The 22,956-nt window shown below is 53.0% G+C and overlaps 4 protein-coding genes across 4 annotated transcripts; 3 read left to right on the top strand and 1 right to left on the bottom strand.

The window, feature by feature from the left end:
* Window positions 1–7: 7 nt before the first annotated feature.
* On the top strand, window positions 8–1,943 carry LOC309416390 (cryptochrome-1-like; the record flags this gene model as incomplete). The annotated part of the gene is made up of 9 exons (XM_082015946.1): window positions 8–99; window positions 180–298; window positions 405–559; window positions 649–789; window positions 917–1,084; window positions 1,165–1,305; window positions 1,387–1,538; window positions 1,609–1,793; window positions 1,867–1,943. Coding segments are annotated over 9 exons (1,230 nt in total), but the record flags the coding sequence as incomplete, so codon positions are not given.
* A 5,753-nt stretch (window positions 1,944–7,696) lies between these two features.
* Window positions 7,697–14,851, top strand: FAM118B (family with sequence similarity 118 member B; the record flags this gene model as incomplete). The annotated part of the gene is made up of 6 exons (XM_082015949.1): window positions 7,697–7,767; window positions 9,903–10,155; window positions 10,541–10,768; window positions 12,064–12,192; window positions 12,567–12,852; window positions 13,479–14,851. The coding sequence occupies 6 exons, from the start codon at window positions 7,697–7,699 to the stop codon at window positions 13,676–13,678; spliced, it is 1,167 nt and encodes a 388-aa protein (XP_081872075.1). The 3' UTR covers window positions 13,679–14,851.
* A 263-nt stretch (window positions 14,852–15,114) lies between these two features.
* Window positions 15,115–21,084, bottom strand: SRPRA (SRP receptor subunit alpha; the record flags this gene model as incomplete). The annotated part of the gene is made up of 14 exons (XM_082015947.1): window positions 15,115–15,243; window positions 15,625–15,723; window positions 15,836–15,999; window positions 16,075–16,288; window positions 16,380–16,552; window positions 16,644–16,730; window positions 17,021–17,139; window positions 17,346–17,452; window positions 17,824–17,977; window positions 18,473–18,626; window positions 18,758–18,918; window positions 19,018–19,181; window positions 20,407–20,490; window positions 20,959–21,084. The coding sequence occupies 14 exons, from the start codon at window positions 21,082–21,084 to the stop codon at window positions 15,115–15,117; spliced, it is 1,935 nt and encodes a 644-aa protein (XP_081872073.1).
* A 132-nt stretch (window positions 21,085–21,216) lies between these two features.
* Window positions 21,217–22,766, top strand: LOC309416392 (FAD-dependent oxidoreductase domain-containing protein 1-like; the record flags this gene model as incomplete). Its single annotated transcript, XM_082015948.1, has 5 exons — window positions 21,217–21,376; window positions 21,931–22,169; window positions 22,260–22,370; window positions 22,460–22,578; window positions 22,672–22,766. Coding segments are annotated over 5 exons (724 nt in total), but the record flags the coding sequence as incomplete, so codon positions are not given.
* Window positions 22,767–22,956: the final 190 nt, after the last annotated feature.

Genomic DNA, 22,956 nt, shown 5'->3' with positions numbered 1-22,956 from the left:
TTCCGCCTGCCGGCGCGATGCCGCCGTGGCCGAGCTGGCGGCCCGGCATGGCGTGGAGGTGATCCGGCAGGTGTCCCACACCCTCTACGACACTGAGAGGTTAGTGCCTGGCACCACCCCTTGGGGCACAAGGGATCCAGCCCCAGTGCCAAGCATGCCCCTTGTTTCCCCCACCCCAGAGTCCTCGCCCTGAACGATGGCAAAGCCCCCCTGACCTACAAGCGCCTGCAGAGCCTCCTGGCATTGCTGGGACCTCCAGAGAAGCCAGCCCCAGCACTCACACAGGAGCACCTCCAGGGTGAGAATCAGACAAACCTGGTAGGGGTAGCGCAAGGAGCTGGGTCAGGATCTCCCATGTTCATCCTGGAGCGGAGTGACAGCCATCACCATACATGGCTCTCCAGGCTGCCTCACCCCATGCCAGGCCAGCCACGACGGTGACTACAGGGTCCCCACCTTGGAGGAGCTAGGCCAGGACCCCACCAAGGTGGGTCCTCACCTCTACCCTGGTGGAGAGACAGCAGCACTCGCTCGGCTCGACACCCTTATGGAGAGGACGGTCAGTGCTCAGCACCCATCACCCTAATTTCAGGGCTACTTCACCTCCCCTCCATCACAAAACATGACCCCAGTGTGTCCCCCCACCAGGCCTGGGTGTGCAACTTCAAGAAGCCTGAGACAGAGCCCACCTCACTGAGCCCCAGCACCACTGTACTCAGCCCCTACCTCAAATTTGGCTGCCTGTCGGTCCGCACCTTCTGGTGGCGGTTGGATGAGGTTTACCAGGGGGTAAGGCAGCATTTTTCAGGTGGTGGGGGAAGAGGGTGAACCAGAGGGACCCAGCAGAAGGGGTGGGGGGGCTGGAGAAGGCAGGAGCCAGCCCAGCCAGAGGGGCTGATCCTGCCTTTGCCCACAGTGGGAGCACTCCCAGCCCCCTGTCTCCTTGCATGGGCAGCTCCTCTGGAGGGAGTTTTTCTACACTGCTGGTGCCAGCATCCCCAATTTTGATCGGATGGCTGGCAACCCCGTCTGCCTGCAGGTCGACTGGGACGACAACCCCCAGTACCTCCACGCCTGGAGGGAGGTATTTCCCTCAGGGATAAACCCAGAGTCCTTTGACCCCCTGAAAAAAACACCCCCCCTAACCCCAGCACCCCATGCCAGGGCCGGACAGGATACCCCTTCATCGATGCCATCATGACCCAGCTGCGCACCGAGGGCTGGATCCACCACCTCGCTCGGCACGCTGTTGCCTGCTTCCTCACCCGTGGGGACCTCTGGGTCTCCTGGGAGGAAGGGCTGAAGGTCAGGAGATGCCTCCCAACATGCGCTGGCAACCATCAGGCTCTTGGGACCCCGTCCCCACGCCACTGCAGTGTTCTGCAGGTCTTTGAGGAGCTCCTGCTGGATGCTGACTGGTCCCTCAACACCGGCAACTGGCTGTGGCTATCGGGCAGCGCCTTCTTCCACCGATATTTCCACGTCTATTCGCCCATCACCTTCGGCAAGAAGACAGACCGGGATGGGGCGTATATTCGGTAGGCGCAAAACCCAAAGCCACACAAAATGGGGGGTGGCCTCCCTGGTGACTTTCACCCCTCGCCACAGGAAATACCTTCCCATCCTTAAGGATTTCCCCACCAAGTACATCTACGAGCCCTGGAAGGCACCACAGGCTGTGCAGGAGCGGGCAGGCTGCCTGGTGGGCACCCACTACCCCCAGCCCATTGTGGAGCATGGAGTAGCAAGCAAGAGGAACCTGGGGCGCATGAAGGTGGCCCGTGCCCAGAAAGGTAATAATCCCCCAAGAGGCACCAAGACTTCCCTGCAGCCCTGCCGCCACCGCATTGCCTTCCTCTCCTACAGACACCAAGCGGGAGCCACCGGCTGGCCCCTCCACAGTGAAATCGCAAAGGAAAAAGCCCAAGATTGAGCAGCACTGAGCCCCACAGGGACCCCCAGGCAGCTGCCAGATGGGGTCAGGCATCACTTGTCCCAATTTGCTCTACCACCTCACATCAATCCCTTCCCCTCTCCCCCCTTGGGACTGGTGACTTTGCTGCTGCCACCACCCCAAAAATCAACTCCCCACCTGAGGACATGCCCCGAAGGAGGGTGAGTGAGCCCCACCTGGAAACACCCAAGGTGCCAGACCATGTCCCAGAGGGGCAACACCCCACTGGATTAACCCCACCCCTGCCTTAGCTACAATATAATCATTATTAAAGGGAACAAAGCAATTAAGGAAGCACAGCTTGATTCACAACATGCCTCAACCCACCAGCAGCACCACCATGTTGAAATCCCCGGGCAGCACAAGTGCATTTCAGCTGCGGTGTCACCAGGCAGGTCATCACGGGGAAGCCTATGGCTTACTCACTTGCCTGGGGAGAGTATGAGGAAACGGCTTGAGGATAGGGTGAGCGCAAGGTAGGCTCAAAGACCCCCGAAAGGTGTTCAGAGGAGGTAATAAGGCTATTTTTGTCTCTAAGTATACCCTACCATCAACACACTTTATTTATGGCACCAATACAACGTGACACACAGCTATATTGAAAGCCATAGAACAGTTTATCTTCCTGAAAAGAGCTCTGAATACACCCCAACTCTTTGCACAGCATCACAGCAGCCACCGAGGCCAAGCACTGTGCCTACTACCTCACAGAGCTGGAGACATCGTTACACGGACACACCCCCAAGTAGAGAGGCAGCTCGAGGAAAGCAAGCCCCTGAGGGGTAACAGGGCACAGACACGCCAACAAGCCTACAACAGCCCCCGGCCTCTCACACCGCGACCTGACAGGAGGAGGCGGCGGCCACACGAAAAGACCCGCCGCCGCCCCGCATAGGCCGGCGCACGTGCCCGCTGCCTTTATAGCGCCGCGAAGCATCGCGAGAACAGAGGTGAACTCTCGCGCAAGCGCCACTTCTCCACCCGGCGGAAACGCGATAGTCCCGCCTCTTCCCCTAGGAGCCAATGAGAGGGCGGAGCGGAAGGGGGCGGGCCAATCCCGTCCCCTCTCCCCGCCCGTCGTCGCCCCAGGGGGCGGGGCGGGGCGGGGCGCGAGGCGCCTGCGCGGGGCGCGGTGGCCGGGCGTCTCCTCGTGGGGCCGGGCGCGCGGCGCCAGGTGCGTGCGGGGCGGTGGGGGGGCGTTGCTATGGCGACGGCGGGCCGGGGTCGCGCGCGCCGCGTGGCGGCGGCCGCCATGAGGGGGAGCCCCGAGGGCCGCCCTGGCGGCGGGCGCTCCGACCCTCGGAGGGGGCCGGGAGGCTGCCCGGGGGGCGAGGGAGCCGGGGCTGAGCCCGAGGGGGTGCGAGGAGGCCGGGAGGCGGCCGCCTTATGGCGGCGGGGGGCGCTGGGGCCCAGCATCATCTCAGCGGCACTGCGCTGTGAGGCTCCCTGCGCCGTCGCCCTCTTGAAAAGCCCTTTTCTTGGACTCCCACCCCCCTCCCCGCCCCGAGATGGAGCCTCGGCCTCCTCACTGCCTGCTGAAATACCGTGTTCTTGCTTTTCCCCCAGGTTTAGCAGAAGAGGGGGCGAGGAGGGGACGCTGCGGAGAGGAAAGGTAAGGCCTCGAGGCGCCGGGCATCCTTGAAGGTCCGAACCCCTCCCCGCCAGCATGTCCGGCACAGAAGTATTGCTTTCCAGAAACACTCTCAAAGTCAGCCCTGCGTGCAGAATCACCTACTTGAGGGCCGTTCTGCAGCCTCGTCTGCTGGGGCTTAAATCAGGCAGACCGAAGTGAGCCTACGTCTGGACGCGTTGGCCTGGCGCCTGCCAGGTGATGCAGGCTCCTGTGTGAGTTTGTTGGGATACAGACCTCTTCCAGGCTTCACTGTGTCACTCCCTCTCATTTTTCATGAAGCTGGTGGGAGACCAAAGCATGTGGAGAATCACAGCATTAAATAAAAACCTCTGATGGATTGTAACTCATGTTCGAGGAGGCTGAATCTTGTGTTCATAACGTCGGCATGAATAGAAGCAGGGCTTGTTTTCCTTGCGCCGCCAGTCCCCGTTATCTCTGAGGTCTGTCCCTTTCTAGGACGGTTGTGACAAGCCGTGCAGGCCTGCTCCAATTGCGACTCCCACGTGGAGAGACAGAGCTTGGGAATCAGCCAGGGACAACTCGTTAATCTCCTTTTGGATTCTTCTAAAACATAGCGGTTTTTAAACTATAATGTAACATTTATCTTACCCCAATACCTTAAAGCAACTTAATTCAAAAAGGAGATTTGAATTGCACCCTCAGTGGTGGTAGTCCTTCTCAGCACTCGAAGAAGCTAAAAATAATTGAGCGATGAATTTATACTTGCTTCTTTATATAATTTGAGGGGGCTCTTCCAGAGGAGCCCCTCTTCCTGCCTTGAGCTGGATGCACAGAGTCTTCACTTTCCTTAAACTTTAAACGTTCAGGTCTAGCGTGCAGGTGTAGCTTTACTTGTCTATTAGCTGCTGAGTGTGGAGGCAGTCAAAGGGCATCCGCCGTGACTTCCCCATTGCCTTTGGTGATGAGTTGGTGGAGAAAAAGTCTCATTAATTTCCCGTGGTGGTTCTGCAGGCTGGAGTCTGATGTTGACTGAGCAGCGGTGGCATGTTTCGTAGAGTTATGGCAAGGTTCTTGTAAATATGTGTTCCATGTAAGCCTCAGTGTTAATTTGGCATATGCTTTGTTTGGGTATTGGTTTTAGCTGGGATACGTCTTTGTAGTTCAGGTGCTTTCGCAGCTCTATGTGTCTTCCTAATATTATATATGGAATTGTTGTGGTCAGGTTTATTCAGTGTTTGCGACTTGGGCATCATTTAAAGCTAATGGTTCCTTGCTGAAATGTGTACCTCAAAGGCTTTAGGATAAATTAACTGATTTCTTTGGTGTGGAGGGGGAAGGAGAATGCCACAAACCTATGCAGGGACTCTATAAGCATAGTGCCATTAATAAACGTGATGAGAGACCACGCTGTGACAGGAGAATGGGGCAGCCAAGCCAGGAACCCGTAGAGTTTGATGTTTATGCTCTCTCCGACTCCCTGTCGTCTGGAGAGCTGGAAAGTTCCCAATGTCTCAAGGAGAAAGACTGGAAAGATGCTTTTTACCTTGTAAGTGCCCGTCGCTCCCTCTCCTTCATGGCAGCTGCGTTCACAGCATGGCCAGGTACTACAGGGTCCCCTCGGCGCTTTTTTCCCTGCCGCAGTGGTGCCACGCTCTGAGGTAATGCCATTTAATTTCAGTTACCTCGACCGAGCCAGCGTGATCTGTCCGCCTGGAGAGCAGAGCTTCTCCCCAGGCCTGAAATCTGGAGGTTTACATTTCTTGGCTGAATCTCCAGGACTTGTTCTTAAGAGAAATTAGTGCTTTTTTGGAGACAGAAGACAACTAGATATTATTTCTTATGGTTTTTTTTTCTTTTTGGCTATCTGCATTAAATAGAAATAAAGATTGAAGTTCATGATATGAGACAACTGTTCCTTCATAACTATAATTATAAAGGGCGGGTTTTCCTAAGTTCAAAATGACTTTTGAAATGTTCTTAGTGTTTTAGAGGCTCTTAAAAATGTAATTTATGACTCCATTTCTGCTGTTTAAAGTAATGCGAATGCGTAGGGTGAACGAAATGGGAGCGGTGCTCAGGCAGGTGAGCAAGCGAAACAGGGGAAGGCCTAGGTAGGAGCTTATAAACTGGCTTGATATTTGAGACTTAGTGGATAATTCACAGTCTAAAGCTGATATAAATTTAAATTATATCTGTAAATGAAACTGGTTGAGAAACTGGGGAAAGTTTTACCTTCGGCTGTTAGGTATGCTGCCTTGGAGGGAGTTGAGGGCAGATCTAGACAGCAGTGGGAGTGCAGCATGTTGCTTTACACAAACTTCCTTCTTAAATATGCCAGTTAACGAAGGTTGCGTGCTTTGTCCCTAGTGCCTCTAAAGAGTCTTTGCACCGTTAATTAAAATTTGGCTGGCTTTTTGGAAGCAGCTTCTTCTTCCAGAAGAGTCAGCTAATCCAAAATGAGAGATCTTGCCCTACTGGAAAGAAAAAAATGAGGGTTTTTTTCCCCCCTTGATGTTTTCCATCCTGATTGTGCTTGGCTGTATTCACTCAGGGTGAGTTTGATGTTACTGCCTGACTGATCATGTGTCCGGCGGGTCCTCCTGCCTCCTCGAGAGACACCGCCTCGCAGTGGGTGTTTTTTCAGTGGTTTAACTCCCCGAAATGGTTCACCTCCAAAAGTTGCAGGCTTTTGGAGGGCGTGAGTCTGCGGAGGTTTGCTGTCAGAACAGCGTCGAAGTGCTGATGGGCTCGACGGCGGGATGGAAAAACACAGGGTACAACATTCAAAAGGGTGTGTGATGGAGGAGGCTCAGGGCCCTGCAAGTGCGGGGCGTGTAAAACCAGGAGGTGCAAGCAGTCGGCTGGAGCCTGGTTCCTCGCTTGCTAAATGCATTTGAAGCTTTTATCCAAAATCTGGGCTCTACAGTAAAATAATACTCTGATTATTTGCGATGATGGGCAGCATATGCTAAGTGGTGTTTCAGGAGGCAGGTTGTGAAGACCAGCTCTCTGAGGTGTATTGATGATGATGATGATGATTATTATTATTACTACTACTATGAAGTTTTCAGAAGTGGTCAGAAATGAAAGGCTGGCAAGAATACACTATCTGAGCATCTGCAGGGGTCGGTGTGCCCTGTTTTCATGTTCCAGTATTGAAAGGTGATGGTTATCTAGATTCTTGGGATGATTTCTTAAATGATCCCTGCCAGTATTTGCAGCACAGCTGAGGTTTCATACCTGCAAAGAGTTGCTCTGTATATCACCTGTCAGTGCTGCTGCTTTGCTGCAGTGAAGCAATCGCAGGCATCTCATTTGTCGGACAAATGCTGAGATGTCCCTGTGTTTCTCCACCTGTAAAAAATTCTGATTTTGGGCCAGCAGCTCTTGCACAGTGTTTCCTTTTGGCAAAAGCCTGCCTACCAGAATTTTTGCTGGACTCTTCATTACAACTGGCAGGAAAAAATGGATAAGGGTGAACAGTTCTGTCTGCTTTCTTTCCCTTTTAATAATCCTGTTTTGGAGTGGCAGATTGGGAGAGGAAGACCTTTTGTATTTTGTGTCACGGGCTGTTGAAAGAGTTCTCAGACATATAACTTCCTTTCCGTGCACTTTAAGGTCATATCCCACCACGTGTAGACATATGGCGGGCTGGATAATCTTTCTTTCATCACCAGAGAATGAAATGCTCTCGGTACCTTTCTGTAGCCAACAAAAATCTTCTTGTCTTTCTTCTCTCCCGCTGTTTTCCCAAGCAGCAAGTTTGCTAACAGGCTTCTCCTTGAAGGGGGGAGCACCTGCTCCGAGATACGGGCCCTCAGGCAAAGATGAACGGCCAAGATGAAATGAAGGGTCTGGCAAACAGTGGTCTGCTGGTGGCAACTGCAGCCCGGTTTTGTACAAAACAGCCCTACGATTTTATTGAGGTTCGTTGTAAAGAAGTTAAGGAAGTGGATGAGAGCCGCGGGGCAAAGTTCAGAAACAAAAAAGTGCAATTTGCGGCCCAAAGGTAGTCTCATAAAGATAACAAAACCCGGTATTTATCTGCTTGTGAAAAGCTGGCCCGACAAAAACCTTGGTCTGTTCCACGTCGTATTGCATATATGTAGTGACTTTGCTTGTGGTGATTTGTCTACTATAGAAACTGGATGGCTTCTACGGTGAGCCTGGGTAAAGAAACATTGTTGGAAGATGGAATGCCACCTGCAAAAAAGCCCAGGTAAATTTAATTATACTCCAGTGAATTTCTTCTAATAAGAGCTTTTTCCATAACCTTGCATTGTTCTTTAACGAGCATGACGCTTGGCACCAAGCCCCAGCAGTCATTTTGGTTGCTGATCCAAGAAAACCACACTGTCTCTAGCCGTGCCCTGTAACTAGTATTTTTCTGCGGTGCATGGAACAAAGGCCTTAACACCCAGAACGTACTTCATTGCTGTTTTTTTTAACCTCTAAGCCAGGATGCATGGTTGCACAGAAAGCTGTTTTTGACTGTACTCTCTCGATGGTTTTGATCAGTGTTAACCCTAGCTCAGGTCCTGTCCACACGCAGGGTTACGTCAGGTGTGGTCATGCTTCTTCACTTGAGTTGGATGCCAGTTCCCGGGAGGATGGGCAACTAGTCAAGTTAGTATGATTTTGCTGCGTGTGAAGGGTAAATAATTCCACTCTGGAGGCTCCCCATGCTAATAAGTAGGTCGTCTTACACTTCTCCAAGCAGGGACCTGAGCACAACACTAACTTGGGGCATACGTACGCTTCTTTCCGTCCAGGGTTGGTACTGTAGCTGCTGCAATAGCATGGGCTCAGTAATTAAGGCATTGCCGTCTGCAAACGAGCAGCTAATTCATCTAGTGAATTGTCTTCCACTATTCTGATTTATTTATGAGTGACGGAGGGCTGGAAAATAGTTTCTGTGAGGGAGCCCTGGTCTCAAGGTTGGTCCAGTGACTGTGAAATGAGCAGAAAAGAGGCTGAGAGATTGTTTTTTCTTGCTCAGGATATCAGGGTAGAAACAAGTGTATTTATCATCGTGGGAACAGAATGCCTCTTTCAGAGTTGTCATATAGGACATTAAAACTTGGGTATTTGTTATTACTTTGGATTTCAGTCCCTAGGTTTCTGGTTGTGTTTTTATACTAGCTCATTAGCATGCATACTAATTTATTATTTTAGTGTGAGGCTTGCAGTCCCAAAATTAAAACCCATTTATCACCAGTAACAGTGAAGACCTCCTCAAGAAAAGGGTTAACTCATCTGTTTTCATAGGCAGAAGTGGAGGGAAGGCAAAGCTCCATCTGCGTGGTGTCGGTTTTCTTTCCCCTTCTCGCTAAATATCACGTGTTTGCAGATAAAAAAACATTCCTTCCAAAGGAGCTGCCTCCCTGGGCTGCTGCTTCCATCCTCTGGGAAGCTGCAGCTGGTCCCCTGCTTCAGAAAAGCAGCTTGATACCAGGCAAGGCATGATAAGGAGAAGCACATCTACTTAATAAATAATAAACATCAAATTTAAAAGCACTGTGCAGGTATAGAGCTAAGAAAATAAGGAAGAGGGGAAGAGGAGGAAGGAGAATATAGCCACGCAGCTCTTTCATAAGACTTTTCATATGATCTGAGCTTACGAGTGTCCCGCTTACGTTGCAAGTGAAACAGGGAAGGGATTTCTGGTACGGCAACGTCCTGCTGAGTGGTTTTCTCAGCAAAGATGGGCTCGGGGTGGAAAATCCTCTGCAGGGCAGAGCTGGGAGGAAGCCTTTGCTTCCTTCCTTTTGTGCTGGGATAAATGGGGCTGCTGTCTTCAGGACCCTGTTTGGCACCTTATTTAAACCAGGAGCAGTCACGGTTGTGTTTATTCCCTGCGTGGTGGTCCGATGTGTGCTTTGTCTCAGTACATAAAGAGTCCGTATATGTCTCTACAGCCATTTCTATTCCATATTGCTCACCACACCTTTTCCAGGGTCTCCAGCCTTTCTCCTAGCTTCCAGGTAACTATTATTAACAAGACCTCCCTTATTCCAAACTTTAACTGAATTAGTTTTGCTTCAGAAGTATACCTGGGCGGTACTGACTTCCTCAGTAACCGCCTCGGTAACAGACTCGATTGCCAAATATGTTGTAATTATGTACCTTGTAATTGTGGGCGTTTGTGATGCTGATCCGTGGAGCTGCACGCTGTCTTTTAAGGGATACTGAGGCTGCTCTTCTCATTCTCTGTTTATGAGGGGACCCTAATGGACACGTTGATTCAAAATTTAGGCACAGAGTACCTCCCTTGTCCTTGGTCTGCATGCTCCATGACCCGAGACATCCTTCCACCTCTGATGGCACCAGCTGTGCTACTTTCTTCTCTTGCAGGAAGCTGTTGCCAAGCCTCAAAACCAAGAAGCCTCGGGAACTTGTTTTGGTGATCGGGACAGGAATCAGTGCAGCAGTTGCTCCCCAGGTCCCAGCGCTGAAGTCTTGGAAGGGGTTAATCCAGGCTCTCCTGGATGCCGCTATTGACTTTGATCTCCTGGAAGATGAAGAGAGCAAACGGTTTCAAAAGTGTCTCCATGAAGACAAGAACTTGGTTCATGTTGCCCACGACCTTATCCAGAAGCTGTCTCCGGTGAGTGTGCTCATAGCACTGTACGTAAATATTCAGTACTCTGCCCTGCGCATAGGACTTGGCTTTTGGAAATAGCTAAATTTAGTTCTCCAGCGTGCCCCCATCTCCACCAATTCCTCTGCCTACAATGAACCTCAAGTGCAGTTACTCTGCCGGGTTCCCAAGACAGAACTGTGCCATGGACACCAACTTTTGGGTATTTTACTTGGAGTACGCTGGGGGGGAGTACCCACCTCAATGTAGTAAGTGCTCTGTGTTTGCCTTGCAAGGACCTATAGCTTTGCAGAGGTCTTCGAGAAATATGTGGGTAGTTTTTCATTGAGTCACTTGGAATGAAGCATTAAAAGAAGCCCCACTCTGATCTTAATCTGTCTCCCCTTCTCAGCGCACAAGCAATGTTCGCTCAACCTTTTTCAAAGACTGTTTATACGAGGTGTTTGATGACCTGGAATCTAAAATGGAAGATTCTGGGAAGCAGCTGCTTCAGTCTGTGCTTCACCTAATGGAAAACGGGGCACTTGTGTTAACCACAAACTTTGATAACCTGCTGGAACTGTACGCAGCACACCAGGGGAAGCATCTGGAGTCTCTTGACCTGACTGATGAAAAGAAGGTAAACGATGATGGTTGTTTTTTGTCAGGGCTGAGCTGGGACAACGCAGGACAGTGGCGGCTGTGGGATATGCCCTCACACCCGTGTAAGGGGATTGTACTGTTTGTAGTAATTTAATTGACCTTAGACAAACTCCAAGCAGAGGCTCTGACCATTTGGGGCGGTGAGCAGAGGAATGAAGACAAATGCTCACTTCTGAAATGCTGTGCTTGCTGGCTGACATCCATTGCTCAGGAGGAGCCCTTAAGCCTGATATTTCTTTGATCTCTGTCCTTAAAACTTCTGGCTTGGCCTTGCTGAAGTATTGCAAGCCTCACTTCCACATAAGGCTTGGGTTGACGTTTCTAACCAACACGGGAAACTCTGTGCGAGACACAGAGCTGAGCTTTCTATTTTTACAACATGGTGCGGAGTGCTTTTCGTGACAGAGCGTTTTTGGGGCTGTAGCCTTCGAGGCTTCCCTCTTGCCCTATGTCCTCTTTCTGAAATGGCTGAGTGGCTCCTGCTGGGTTACTTGTGTGCTCCGGCTTCATCTGCCGTGCTCTCAGATTTGTAGCTGCTCACTTCATGCAAGCTTCCTTCCTTCTGCCCCAGGTCTTCAGTCAGGCAGAAAATCAGACTGTCAACCCTGAGCTCTTTGCCACCTGCCCACCTGATCTTTCCACTCTGGGTTTTACTGGTGGGGAGCATCTTGTCCTTCTGTTTGCTTGTTAAACACGCGCCATGTGTAGGTGCTGCGCAGTTGGTCTCTTTCCATTCTGAGTCATTTCTGTGCTTCATGTTGCCTGCATGACCTCTTAATCTGCATGGCTGGAAGTACTTACAGTGTTACAAATAAGCATTCTAATTATTACGAGCTTAAACAAGCTAAGGTTTGCAAGAGTAAACTGAGAGCCTTGGTAGTGGCTTTCTGAAATGAAGGTCAGCTGTTGAACTTCCTCAGTTCTTCTCAGAGCCTAGAGAGGCCAAGAAATGAAACTTTGTACGCTTGAGAAACATGCAGATGTAATATTTATAGAGTTTTCCCCTTTTTCTGCCAAGTCTGGTATATTCATTCAGTCTCTTCCGATTGCATTCACTGGTCAGCTGAAGTGTTAACCCAAACAAGTGCCATAGGCTGTAGCTGTGGGCCGTGATGTAGAAGCCAATGGACTTATGACCTCTTGAGGAGACAAGATGGAACATGACGAAGAAGCTGCCTCTTTGAAACGCTTCCCCAACATGGTGCTTTTAACAGCGCCGTGGAAGCTAACATGATGCACTCACTAACGTTTCTGGAGGGTTTTTTTGCGCAGGTGCTGGAGTGGGCGCAAGAGAAGAGGAAGCTTAGTGTCCTGCACATCCACGGCGTTTACACCAACCCCAGCGGCATAGTGCTCCACCCGGCTGGCTACCAGAATGTGCTGCGCAACACAGAGGTCATGGTGAGGCAGCCCTGCCTTCTCTCTGTCGGGCATACCTTGGGGTCCCCTACGTTGTGTATATACATCTCTCGTTTCCCATGCGAGCTCCTGGCAAGCCTGTATGTTAACCAGGCATAGACTCAGCTGAGTTTAAAGACTGAGCTTCACACAGGGTGGTGGGAGAGGCCCTAATTTTATGAAATAGAAGAGGAGGGATGAATTCTCTAGCCCGCTAAGCTGAAACACAGTGAACAACAACCACGCTTGTGTTGAGGGCGATTGAATGATGGCACTCCTGCCATCATCTCATCATCAGTGATAAGGTAGATGCTGTCTCTTGTGCCTTGTGAAGATAAAGCGTGCCTTGACTAAGAACATCTTTCCCTTTTTTAAAGCGAGAGATTCAGAAGCTGTATGAAAATAAGTCATTCCTATTCTTGGGCTGTGGTTGGACTGTTGATGACACCACGTTTCAGGCCCTGTTTTTAGAGGCTGTGAAGCACAAGTCAGACCTGGAGCACTTCATGCTTGTACGGAGGGGAGATGTGGATGAGTTTAAGAAGCTCCGTGAGAACATGCTGGACAAAGGGATTAAAGTGATTTCCTATGGAGATGAATATGCAGATTTGCCCGAGTACTTTGAGAGGCTGACGAGCGAGATCGCCATGCGGGGTCGAACAGGTACAGGGGTTACGGGCTGTGCAGCATGGCTGTGCATATGTCCACTGCCTCCGCACTTAACTCAGGGATCCTGTCATATGCAATGCGGTTCTTGACTGTCACCATGGACTTTGGAGTGTAGGCAGTGTTAACAGTCCCTCTTCTCTGCGCTGTATTAATCCTTAAGCTTTTTTTTTCCCCAAAAATAAATTGTCTGCAAGTGCAGCCGAATTTGGGGTTTACTTTTACGAAATCACTGCTCTTAAACAGCTCTGCTGCTTCCCACATGTCCAAACACTATTTTTAATGTGCAGCTGCAGTTGTTTATTCCCTTTCTACTGAAAGGAAGGGGCGTCTCAGTCTCTCTGACCTTCGTGCTAATGCTGTAATGTACAAGACATCTCGCTAATAAATCAGAAAAATGGGGAAAAGCAGCGAGTTTGCTAGCCAGAGCCTTGCTGGCATGTGTTCTGAGGGTAAAACCCAGCCAGGAAAGCCTGTCGTGTGAAACTACTGCACGTAGGCAGCAGGCAGCACACTGCCCGCGTCGCTCCGAGCGCTTGCTGTTCGTGTAGGGGCTCCCCTTGTCTGTGCAGTCACCTCGAGGTTGCCGTTCCACCCGGCCGTTGCTCTCCGCTCTCTCCTAGGTGTGCCTAAGGAGGGACAACAGCTGAACGGCTCTGCTGCTGCCCACGGCGAGATAAAAGGTAAGACTCTGCCGAGCCAAGAGGCTTCGCCCTTTCTAGCCCTTCAGGCAGGTTTTGCAGAGCCTTTACTTTCCCGTAGGATGCAGCACTTGAGCATCGGCCTCACCCCAGGACCCGTGCCACAGCGGGGGACTCCCTAGGATGGGCCTAAGCCAGAGCTGGCAGCTCCCAGGGAGGCCTGCGCAGTTTAAGGCCAGCCTAGGGAAGGAGCGAAGCCCGCTGCTGTCGAGCTGCCACCCACACGTGCCGAGCCGGGACGCTTTAGGCACCAAACAGCGGCTGGGGCAGAGCCTCCTCAGATCGACGACGCCTGGTTTAACATAGTCATTGTCTTTTTATCAAGGTTGCATGCGCCTGGGGAGCATGGTCTCCCCAAGGGAGCTGCAGCCTCCTCTAATTTCATACTTAGTGCTTTTGTATTATGTACTTTCAATTAAAAACATGAAACTTGAGCTTTTTTTTTTTTTTACTTGAAGCTCTAGTTTTCTAGCCCCGTCTTTATACTGTACAGTATTTTGTATGCTGAAGCTTGTATTAAAGGCCTGTTCACCGAACTTTTGGCTGGTGTGTGATTTACCTCAAACATCTCACATAGTTTGTCTCTCCCCCCACCCCCAGAGGAAACAGGTCCTGGCTGGAGGCAAGTTATTTATACACTGAGAACAAATTATTGAGTTTATTTTATATAAATTATGTCTCTTAGCAGACAGCATTCAATTTATTGCACTAGAGCACATCTGCGATACAGAGCTACAAGACATTGTAAGAGAGTTTTGTATTATTCAGTGTAGCACTTCAGACCAGGATCAAGAGGCACTCGAAGGGGGGAAGAAAGGGTGCAGGAAAGCAGCACACAGCCACCATTATCTTCCAGTATTTTTTTTTTTTCTTTTTACTAGCACATAACGCTGAGGCAAGCAGGCAGGAGCTGGGCAGGAACACTCTGCCTTCCTTCTCCAGCTGCAATTAGCACTATTGGACCAAGCTGCCACAGCTCTGCAGCTCCTGCCTAAATACACGGTGTCCGGGTACCCTGCTGCAGTGTCCTGGTGACAACTGAAATGGGGACCTTAAGGCAACTTAGCATGTCCCCTCCAGCCCAGCGCAGGCCATTGCCATTTTTGGTTTATCAGCTTCAGTGGAGCTGCCACTAGCAGCAACATGAACAGCCAGATCTTCTAACACTGCTGCTAAGCAGCAGCTATCCTGCTTACCCCTGACAAAAGTCACTCCTCTGTCCTCACTAAGCTGGTCTAAAAATCAAAAGCAGCTCAAAAAAATGCCTTCAAACCCCTCGAAAAGCACAGCAGGTCCTTGCGCTGCCCCCCCAGGCGTGCAGCACGAACAATACAAAGCTCTGGATTCAGCCTCCCTGCGAGGGAGCCTGTGTCACTTAAAACAGGATGAAGGAACCCAGGGGAAGGGCTACTGCCGGATAAAAGGAGTTTTATCCAAAAAGAAGTACCCCTCGCACCAGCATCCCTTCATTCTGTTCTGCACTACACGGGCAAGCCTAGTTGATAACGGGGTAAAGCATGTTCTTCTCGGACATCTGCAAACAGCAATTTGGTGGTTTTTAGGCCTTCATGAGTGCTGCGACCACGGCCTTTGCGTTAAGGCTTCGCAGATCACAGTAAGTTTGTCCAGTACCAACGAAAACGATGGGCTTGCTTGTGATGTAGGTCATGGAGATGGCGGCGCCGACCTGCCAAGGACAACAAGCACCATTAGCCTGCAAATCCAGTGCTGCCCCCCTCGGGGGAACGTGTCGAAAAGCTTGTCAAATATTCAGCCTCCTCCTCCTTTTCGGATCTGTACAGTCCCTATACGCCTCGCTGCACTAATGCCTATAAACCAAGGGACCTCACATCCACATTTTCCACATGTATGAGAGTCTGCTAAATTTGCTAAATTTCTAAAAATATGGAAGCCTGCTAAATTTTGTTTAAATGGCTTAAATGCAAGAGGAAGCGAGGTTCAGGGTCTGGGACAGCACACAAGTGCACCATGTTTGGCAATTCTTGCCTCTCCCCCTCTGGTCACCAGCAAGAAGCTCTGCACAGAGTCATCTCCATGGCCTCCTTACCTTGTCATCGATGGTATCGAACTTGGTGAGGACGATCCCATCGATGAGCCGCGGTGTCTGGGCCATGGAGTGATCAGCCAGGGCCTTGTTGAACTTGACCTGAGGGAGAGAACGGACCGGAGAAACACAGTTGTGGTGCTGCTGCTGTCCAAATCTCCCATAAAGGGCTTTTTCCCCTCAGTCTTTCAGGAAAGAAAGCCTCAACACTCACCAGCTGATCCACAGCCTCATTTCCCACCAGCGCTTCCCCAACAAACAGGACCAGGTCGGGAGCATTGACGGCAATGAGTTTGGCCAGCGCTGTCATCAAGGGAGCATTATCCTGCATGCGGCCCGCCGTGTCCACCAGGACCACGTCAAAGCCCTGGTTCCGAGCTGGGGAGACGAGGAAGAAGCATTAAGCTGGACGGTCCCCAAAACAGTGTCTCCCACCACCGTTTTTCCACCTACCGTAAGAGATGGCCTCCATGGCAATCCCTGCGGCGTCCTTGCCGTAGCCCTTCTCATAGAGCTGCACCATGGTCCGCCCGCCGTGGTTCTCTGGAGGGTGCAGGGCGTTGAGGCGACGGGTGTGGGTGCGGAGCTGCTCCACCGCTCCCGCACGGAACGTGTCACAGGCGGCGATGAGGACGCTGAAACCGTTCTCGATGAGCCAGAACGAGATCTGTAGGTGGCAAAAGATCAGAAAAAGCCCATTAGCAGCCACAGTCTGACCTCAGCACTGGTCCCAGAGAGCCAGGAGGACTGTGTCCTACCTTAGCCAGGTTGGTGGACTTCCCAACACCATTGACACCACAGAAAGTGACCACATAGGGTCGGTGATGGCGCTGGGCATCCATGACATCGCGGAGGACGTCCACACGGCGCTGGGGCTGCAGGATCTGCACGAGAGCTTCCTGCAGGGCCTGCTTCACCGTCGAGGTCACCGCTGGGAAGGAGGAGATGGAAAGAGAACCTGTCACGCCTGGGGAATGCTCCTGAGCCCCAAGCCACAAGCAGGAGGCCACGTGGCCACTTACTGGTGAATGTTCCCATCACCTTCCCTTCCAGTTTCTTGGCCACTGATTCACAGAGCTGCACTGCAATCTCAGCTGCCACGTTTTTTGCTTTGAGAAAGAGACAGAGAGAGGGGAGTTAAAACTACTGAGGAGGTTACACACGCTGGACATCAGCATCAAGGGAAGGATGAAGTCAGTGTGCAGGATCCCCACCAGACCAGACCGTTGCCCCCCTTTTGACGCGCTGTCAAGCGCTCCCGAGAGGCAAGACAGGAACCCACCATGGTTTCTGTGGGTGAGAACGTCCCAAACTGTGGGTGCACCCCACACTGGGGCTCACCCAGTGGAGCACAGGTAACCACCTCAGACTAACCCGTTCACAGCCAATCCAGACATACCGATCAAGTGATCCTTCATCTTCTCCAGTACAGGGTCCATGTCCTCTCTTGTCAAGCTCTTGGAGCCCACCAGGCCTTTTAGCATGCCAAACATGCCCCCCAAGCCACCCTTCTTCGCACTGCAGAGAAGCAGAGGAGTCATCTTTAGGTTCAAGGTGCAAGTCGCACAGGGCACGCAACAGCCAGGTGCAGGAAGAACCCACCACACAGCTGACAAAACACACCAATTTGTCCCCACCACATTACCAGTTAGACTGGAAGAGGAGTTATGGGAGAGAAACCAAGAAGCGTGTGACAAGCAGGGACTGACTGCAGGAGCCTCTACCTGGGTTTTGAAGGGTTCTGAATAGCCTTCTCCTCTTCAGCTTCGTCATCACTCTCGTACTCAAGGTCATAGAGGCGGCCGGGCTCCCGATTTCGATCACCCAGGGCCTGTGAGCAGGAGAAAGACACACCCTGAAAATCATCAACTGCTTACCGTCACCTCCCCCTGCCTGCTTTCGCTGTTGCAGGCAGCAACAACAGAAATCACTGGCAGCAGAGGCAGCTCTGCAGAGATCTTTGCCACAAGGGCTTATTGGGTTGACCCCATCTAGCGCCATTTGTGGTTGCCAGAGCTGGAGAAAATATCCTTTAGGCAGCAGCTAAAAGCTATCCTTTTAGCCCCCTTTATGGGCTGGGCGCTGCGACCCCCATTTCTCATACCTTCTCAGCCGGCCGTGGAGGCCAGGCTGGGTTTGCAATGCCCAGCCGGTCGCAGAACAACGCACCAAAGCGGACACAGTGACCTGACTTTTCCTTACTATTTCAGGGTCAAATTCCTCCACGGGACAAGCTTCCGCGCTTCCGTTGGTAGCGGAGTTACTGTAATCGAGTACTTTGGCATTAGAGTTCCCCAGATCCCACACTCGGGGTTTCTTCCCCTTCTCCTTCTGTGCCTCGGGCTTTGGTGATTTGCTGGAATAAAGACCAGAAACACGTTTTGTTCAGTGCAGTGAAGCAGCAACAATCGCCTCCTTAGAAGGAGTGAAAATTAAAAGCCTGGATTACCCAAAAAAGCAGAAATTAAGGCGAAACCTGGCTGATCCAGAGTTTATTTATCTGAACTTTAACCCTGTATCAGACTGCTTTACCTCAAGCCAGGCATTGATGCAAGACTGCCCTTTGCTCACTGCGGAAAAACCTCACCAAGAAGAGTTCTGGACCTCTCCCAGGCACACGCTGGGGTTCCGAGTCTCCCAGGGAAGGGATCAGGCTCTATTACCCCTCTAGGACCCTCCAGCATGCCCTCTCCCAGTCTTCCTAGCAAGCAGGGAAATAAGGAAAGCAAGGACTGACTTCCAGGGGGTCACCGAAGGATGGAGAGAGACTCAGCCATGGCTGAGGGACACAAGGAAGGGACACCATGCTCATCTGAAGCACAGGTGGACCGACCATGTCCTCGTTACCCACCTGGACTTCTCCCCTGCTTTCATGTGTCTCTTGAAGAATTCCTCCCGGTTTTTTTGCAGGATTTCATCCTTGGTCAGTTCCTCCCTGTCCCCAGCAACAGAGGGCTGCTTGTCACCTGCAGATGCTTTACCGGGCACTGCAACAGCTTCAGTTCCTGATGGGAAGAACCCCAACACAAGCTCAGACCAGCATTTGGGTGCTAGAGGACTGCGAAAGCGCAGGCTGGAACACAGAGCTCTGGAGTATTTATCCCCCCACCCCTATATATCTTTCCCATCAACTCACCCTCTTTTTTGGAACCCTTGTTCTTTTTGTTCTTGACTTTCTCCTTTGGTTTCTCCCCTCGGGTTTCTATCATACACTTGACAGTCTTCTGGGACTTGAGAGACTGCTCAAACGTCTTCATTACCGTGGGAGCTCGGACTTTACTGCTCTCCTCTGCATCCCTGCGGGGAGGTGGCCCGTTAGCCTGAATTTCAGCTCTGCAACCCCCGTCTATCTCTGTTCTAAATGGAAACTTGAGAGAAAAATTAGGCTTTGCCTACCGGAGGAGGCGCATGAAGTCATCTTTAAAATCAAAGGTGCCATTTAGGAGGCCCAGGGTGCCCTTCTGCTGGAACTCATTGCGATACTTGTCTCTGAACTCTTTATGAACATCGTCTATCAACTTGTCGACATAGGTTAACGTCAGGATCTTCTGAAACCCCACCTGCAAAGCAGCACAGCAAAAAGACATTGCTCTTTCAGCTAATTTAATTGTAGCATCTAGCTGGCAAGGAGTTGAAAACCTCTCCATTTATACAGAGTTCTTTAATTTCAGCAGGCTTCAGGCTACATTATTTAGTCTGACTTCCCAAGCTTTTAATATGCTCGCAAAAAAAAAAAAAAAAAAAGGCAAAAAAGGCAAAAAAGGCACAGCCCAGAGCTTCACTTTAAAAGGCAACACCAATAAAAATGGGTTGACTGTTTCACGGCAACAAAGACACGTCGCAAAAGACCAGAAAACCTTTTGCTTCTCTTTAGGTACACAGCGAAGGTTGTATGGATTTACAGAGATAAGGTACGGGGAGACTGAAAGGCAGAGCTTTAAAACGTTCCCTAAAGTAAAGGGGGTGACATATTTCTACTTTTTTTAAAAAACAGATCTGGTCAAAGTAAAAAGTTTTATTAGGATGTAGCAACTTGTGCAGTTTCTGTTTGAGGTTTAATGAGTTTTAATCTATTGCAAATGATTAAAATAAGCTGCTACCCCAGCGGAGCATAACCAAAAGACACCCACATCCACCCACCAAGACCACCGAGCTCCCTGGGGAGGACGCGAGCAGGCCCGAGACTCTTTTGGAGCCAGGAATGACAAGACCCGCATCACACCTCCTGACTCCCAAAAACCCCAGAGCTGGAAGGTGCTAACCCAGTTCTGGGAGTTGAGCTACAACCCTACGCAATTAAAGCTTAAGCCGCAACGAGCTGATAATTCCTCTCCCTGTTTGCAGACCAGATCAGCGCTAATTTGCGGGTAATTTTTCCTAACGTATGATCCCCATCGTGCCATTTCCCAACCGGCACCAGCTCTTCCGCAAGGCCAACGGGCCTCGGTTTCTCCACATCAACGTGGGCAGCTGCTGGCACAGGGAGGAGGGAGAAAGCAACATGCCGAGAAAAACCTTAACGCTATCAACGCACGAGCTGCCCATTTTCCCAAGCAGCGTCGACGCAGCCTCCTCGCCCAGTCGGCCGCTGCTGCCCGTGTGATTTTAGGAAGGCGGCAGAAAGCTTCACCTCTTCAGGAAGGCACTAAACAGCTTCTCCTCCCCCCACCAAGCTGCATGTGAACCCCTTTTCCAGGGCGATCCCCCTCCCTTGGGGTTTCAGGGCATCCGGGGGGGCTGGAGGGCCGACCTGCCATCCCGGGGTGCCTGAGGGAGGCCGCTTACCACAAACACCAGCTCGAATTGGTTGTCCAGTTTGTACTTAAGCGTGAGGGCTTCATGGGTGAAGGAGTTGTTGCCACCTCGCTCCTAGGGGAGAGGAGCCATCAGAAGGGGGGGTGCCAGCAGCCAGAAGAACCCCCACCATTATCTCTATCACCTCCCCTCCCCAAAAAGTGGCCCAGCACCCCTTATAAGCGGTCCAGCCCATCCCCATGGGCAGGTGGTCCCATCCTTCCTCCATCAAGTGGGTTGGTTGCCCCCCCCCAGGTAGATGGTCCCACCCATGTCTCCCCCCTCCCCAAGTAGGTGGTCCTGTCCACCGCCCCCCAGCTAGGTGGTCATGCCCATGGTCCCCTCCCAGGTAGATGGTCCTGCCTGTTCCCTCCTCCCCAGGTAGGTGGTCCCGCCTAATCAACCCCCCCCCCCCAAGTAGGTGGCCCCACCCGCCGTCCGCCTCCTCAGGGAGGTGGGCGCGCCCGTTCCCCCCTCCCCAGGCAGATGGTCCCGCCCGCCCCGGCAGGTGGTCCCGGCCGCCGCCGCCCGCCCCGCGCGGACCTGCAGGAGGACGGAGCGGATGAGGGCGTTGACGGGAGCGGTGGCGGCAGCCGCGGGCCCGCGGACGCCCTGGAAGCACCAGAGGACGAGGCCGCCCTTGCTGAAGATGGTGAAGAAGTCGAGCATGGCGGCGGCAGCGGCGCCGGGCCCGGCTGCGCGCACACGTCGCACTGCCCCCCGCGCTTCCGCCGGAAGCCACCGCCCCGCCGCGCGCCCATTGGTGGAGAGGACGGGAAGGGGCGGGGCGACGACGGGCGAATGACGGGCGTTGTGGGGAATGGGGCGTGGTTTGGGGCGTGGCCAGGCGGCATGCTGCGCTGGGGGCGCGCTCTGCGCCCGCCCCAGGGGGGAAGCCCGGCGGGGTCCCCGGGCCGCCCCCTCCGCACTGCAGCCCCGCTCAGCTCCGATATCTTCCGCGGTGAGACCGAGGGGGAGCTCCTGGGCACCGGGGGGACCAGGACCGGGGGGGTCCGTGGGGATTTAGGGGTGATGGGGGGCAATGGAGAGGGGGTCAAAGGAATGGGGGGTTCCCAGGGAATGGGGGGGGGCCGTTGGGGGTACCTGGAGGGGACTGGGGGGACTATTGCTTGGGTGGGCCCCAGGGGACTGTGGGAGGTTCCAGAGAGGACTGGGGGGACAGAGGGGGCCCGGGAGGGCTGGGGGTCGCGGAGGACACTGAGGGACCCAGGGGAAACTGGAGGGGGACCTGGGGAGGGGTCCTGGGTGGTCCCAGAGGGGACTGGAGGGTCCCCGGGGAGGACTGGGGGATGTCTCGGGGGTCCCAGAGCGGACTGGGGGAGCCCAGGATGGAGTTCTGGGGGGCGCAGGGGAAGGGGGGAGGGTGTTACAGAGAGTCCTGGGGCGTTCCAGGGGGTCCTGGGGGGTCCTGGAGGGAACTGGGGAGTCGCAGGGCGCTGCCAGCTGTGCCCCTACCAGGCCTGGCAGCCCCCCCCCCCCCCAATATACCAACAGAGCTGGGGCAGGGGCTGGGGCGCCTGGGTCAGACTCTGAAGGATCAGCTGCCAGCGTGGGGGCACAGATGGGGGGGCTGGACCCCCCCGGGGATGCCCTCGGGCCCACGACCCCCCGAAGAAGCCGACGTGGTGGTGGTGGGGGGCGGCGTGGTGGGCTGGTCGGTGGCGTACTGGCTGAAGGCGCTGGAGGGCCAGCGGCACGGCATGAGGGTGCTGGTGGTGGAGCGGGACCCCACGGTGAGACACCCTCCTCTCCCAGGTGTGGCCTTGGGGATTCCCCCTGAACCCCCTTTTTATTTTTTGGGGGGGGATGGTTCTCTCCTTCAGTATTCCCAAGCCTCCACCGTGCTGTCAGTGGGGGGGATCCGGCAGCAGTTTTCCCTCCCGGAAAATATCCGGATGTCCCGCTTCTCCGCCAGCTTCCTCCGCAACATCAACGTATGTGGGGTTAATTTGGGGATGGAGAGGGGTTATTGGGGACCCCCCCAGGTCCAGCCCTGCTCACTGGGGTGCCCCCTCCCTTACAGGAGCACCTTGGGGTGCCGAACGAGCCCCGCATCGACATCCAGTTCCAGCCCTCGGGGTACCTCTTCCTGGCCCCGCCGCAGGGTGCTGCCGCGCTGGAGGCCACCGTCCAGCTCCAGAGGTGGGGGACATGCACACAACCCCCCCAGGGGGAGTGGATTTGGGGGGGGGGTGTCTCATCTTGACCACCCCTCCACATGCTGGCCGTCCCCAGGGAGGAAGGGGCGCAGGTGGCCCTGCTGTCGCCCACCCAGCTGAAGGCGAAATTCCCCTGGATAGAGACGGAGGACGTGGCCGTGGCGTCCTACGGTACGAGAGGGAGGCGTGGGGACACCCCTTCAGCACCCACCATCCTCCTCATCCCCATCCTCATCCTCACACCTACCCTCATCCCCACCCCCGCTGGATGCATCTTTCATCCTCACTATATTTGGGGAAGGGGGCTCCAGTCCACCCAAAATTGGGTTGGGGGGGGGGGGGGGCATCACACTGCGGTGCC

This window comes from Phaethon aethereus (genome assembly GCF_964289735.1).
Source record: "Phaethon aethereus genome assembly, contig: HAP1_SCAFFOLD_621, whole genome shotgun sequence".
In the NCBI taxonomy this organism is placed as follows: domain Eukaryota; kingdom Metazoa; phylum Chordata; class Aves; order Phaethontiformes; family Phaethontidae; genus Phaethon; species Phaethon aethereus.
Note: the sequence above shows the minus strand (reverse complement) of the source record. Positions and strands in the feature narration are given on the sequence as shown.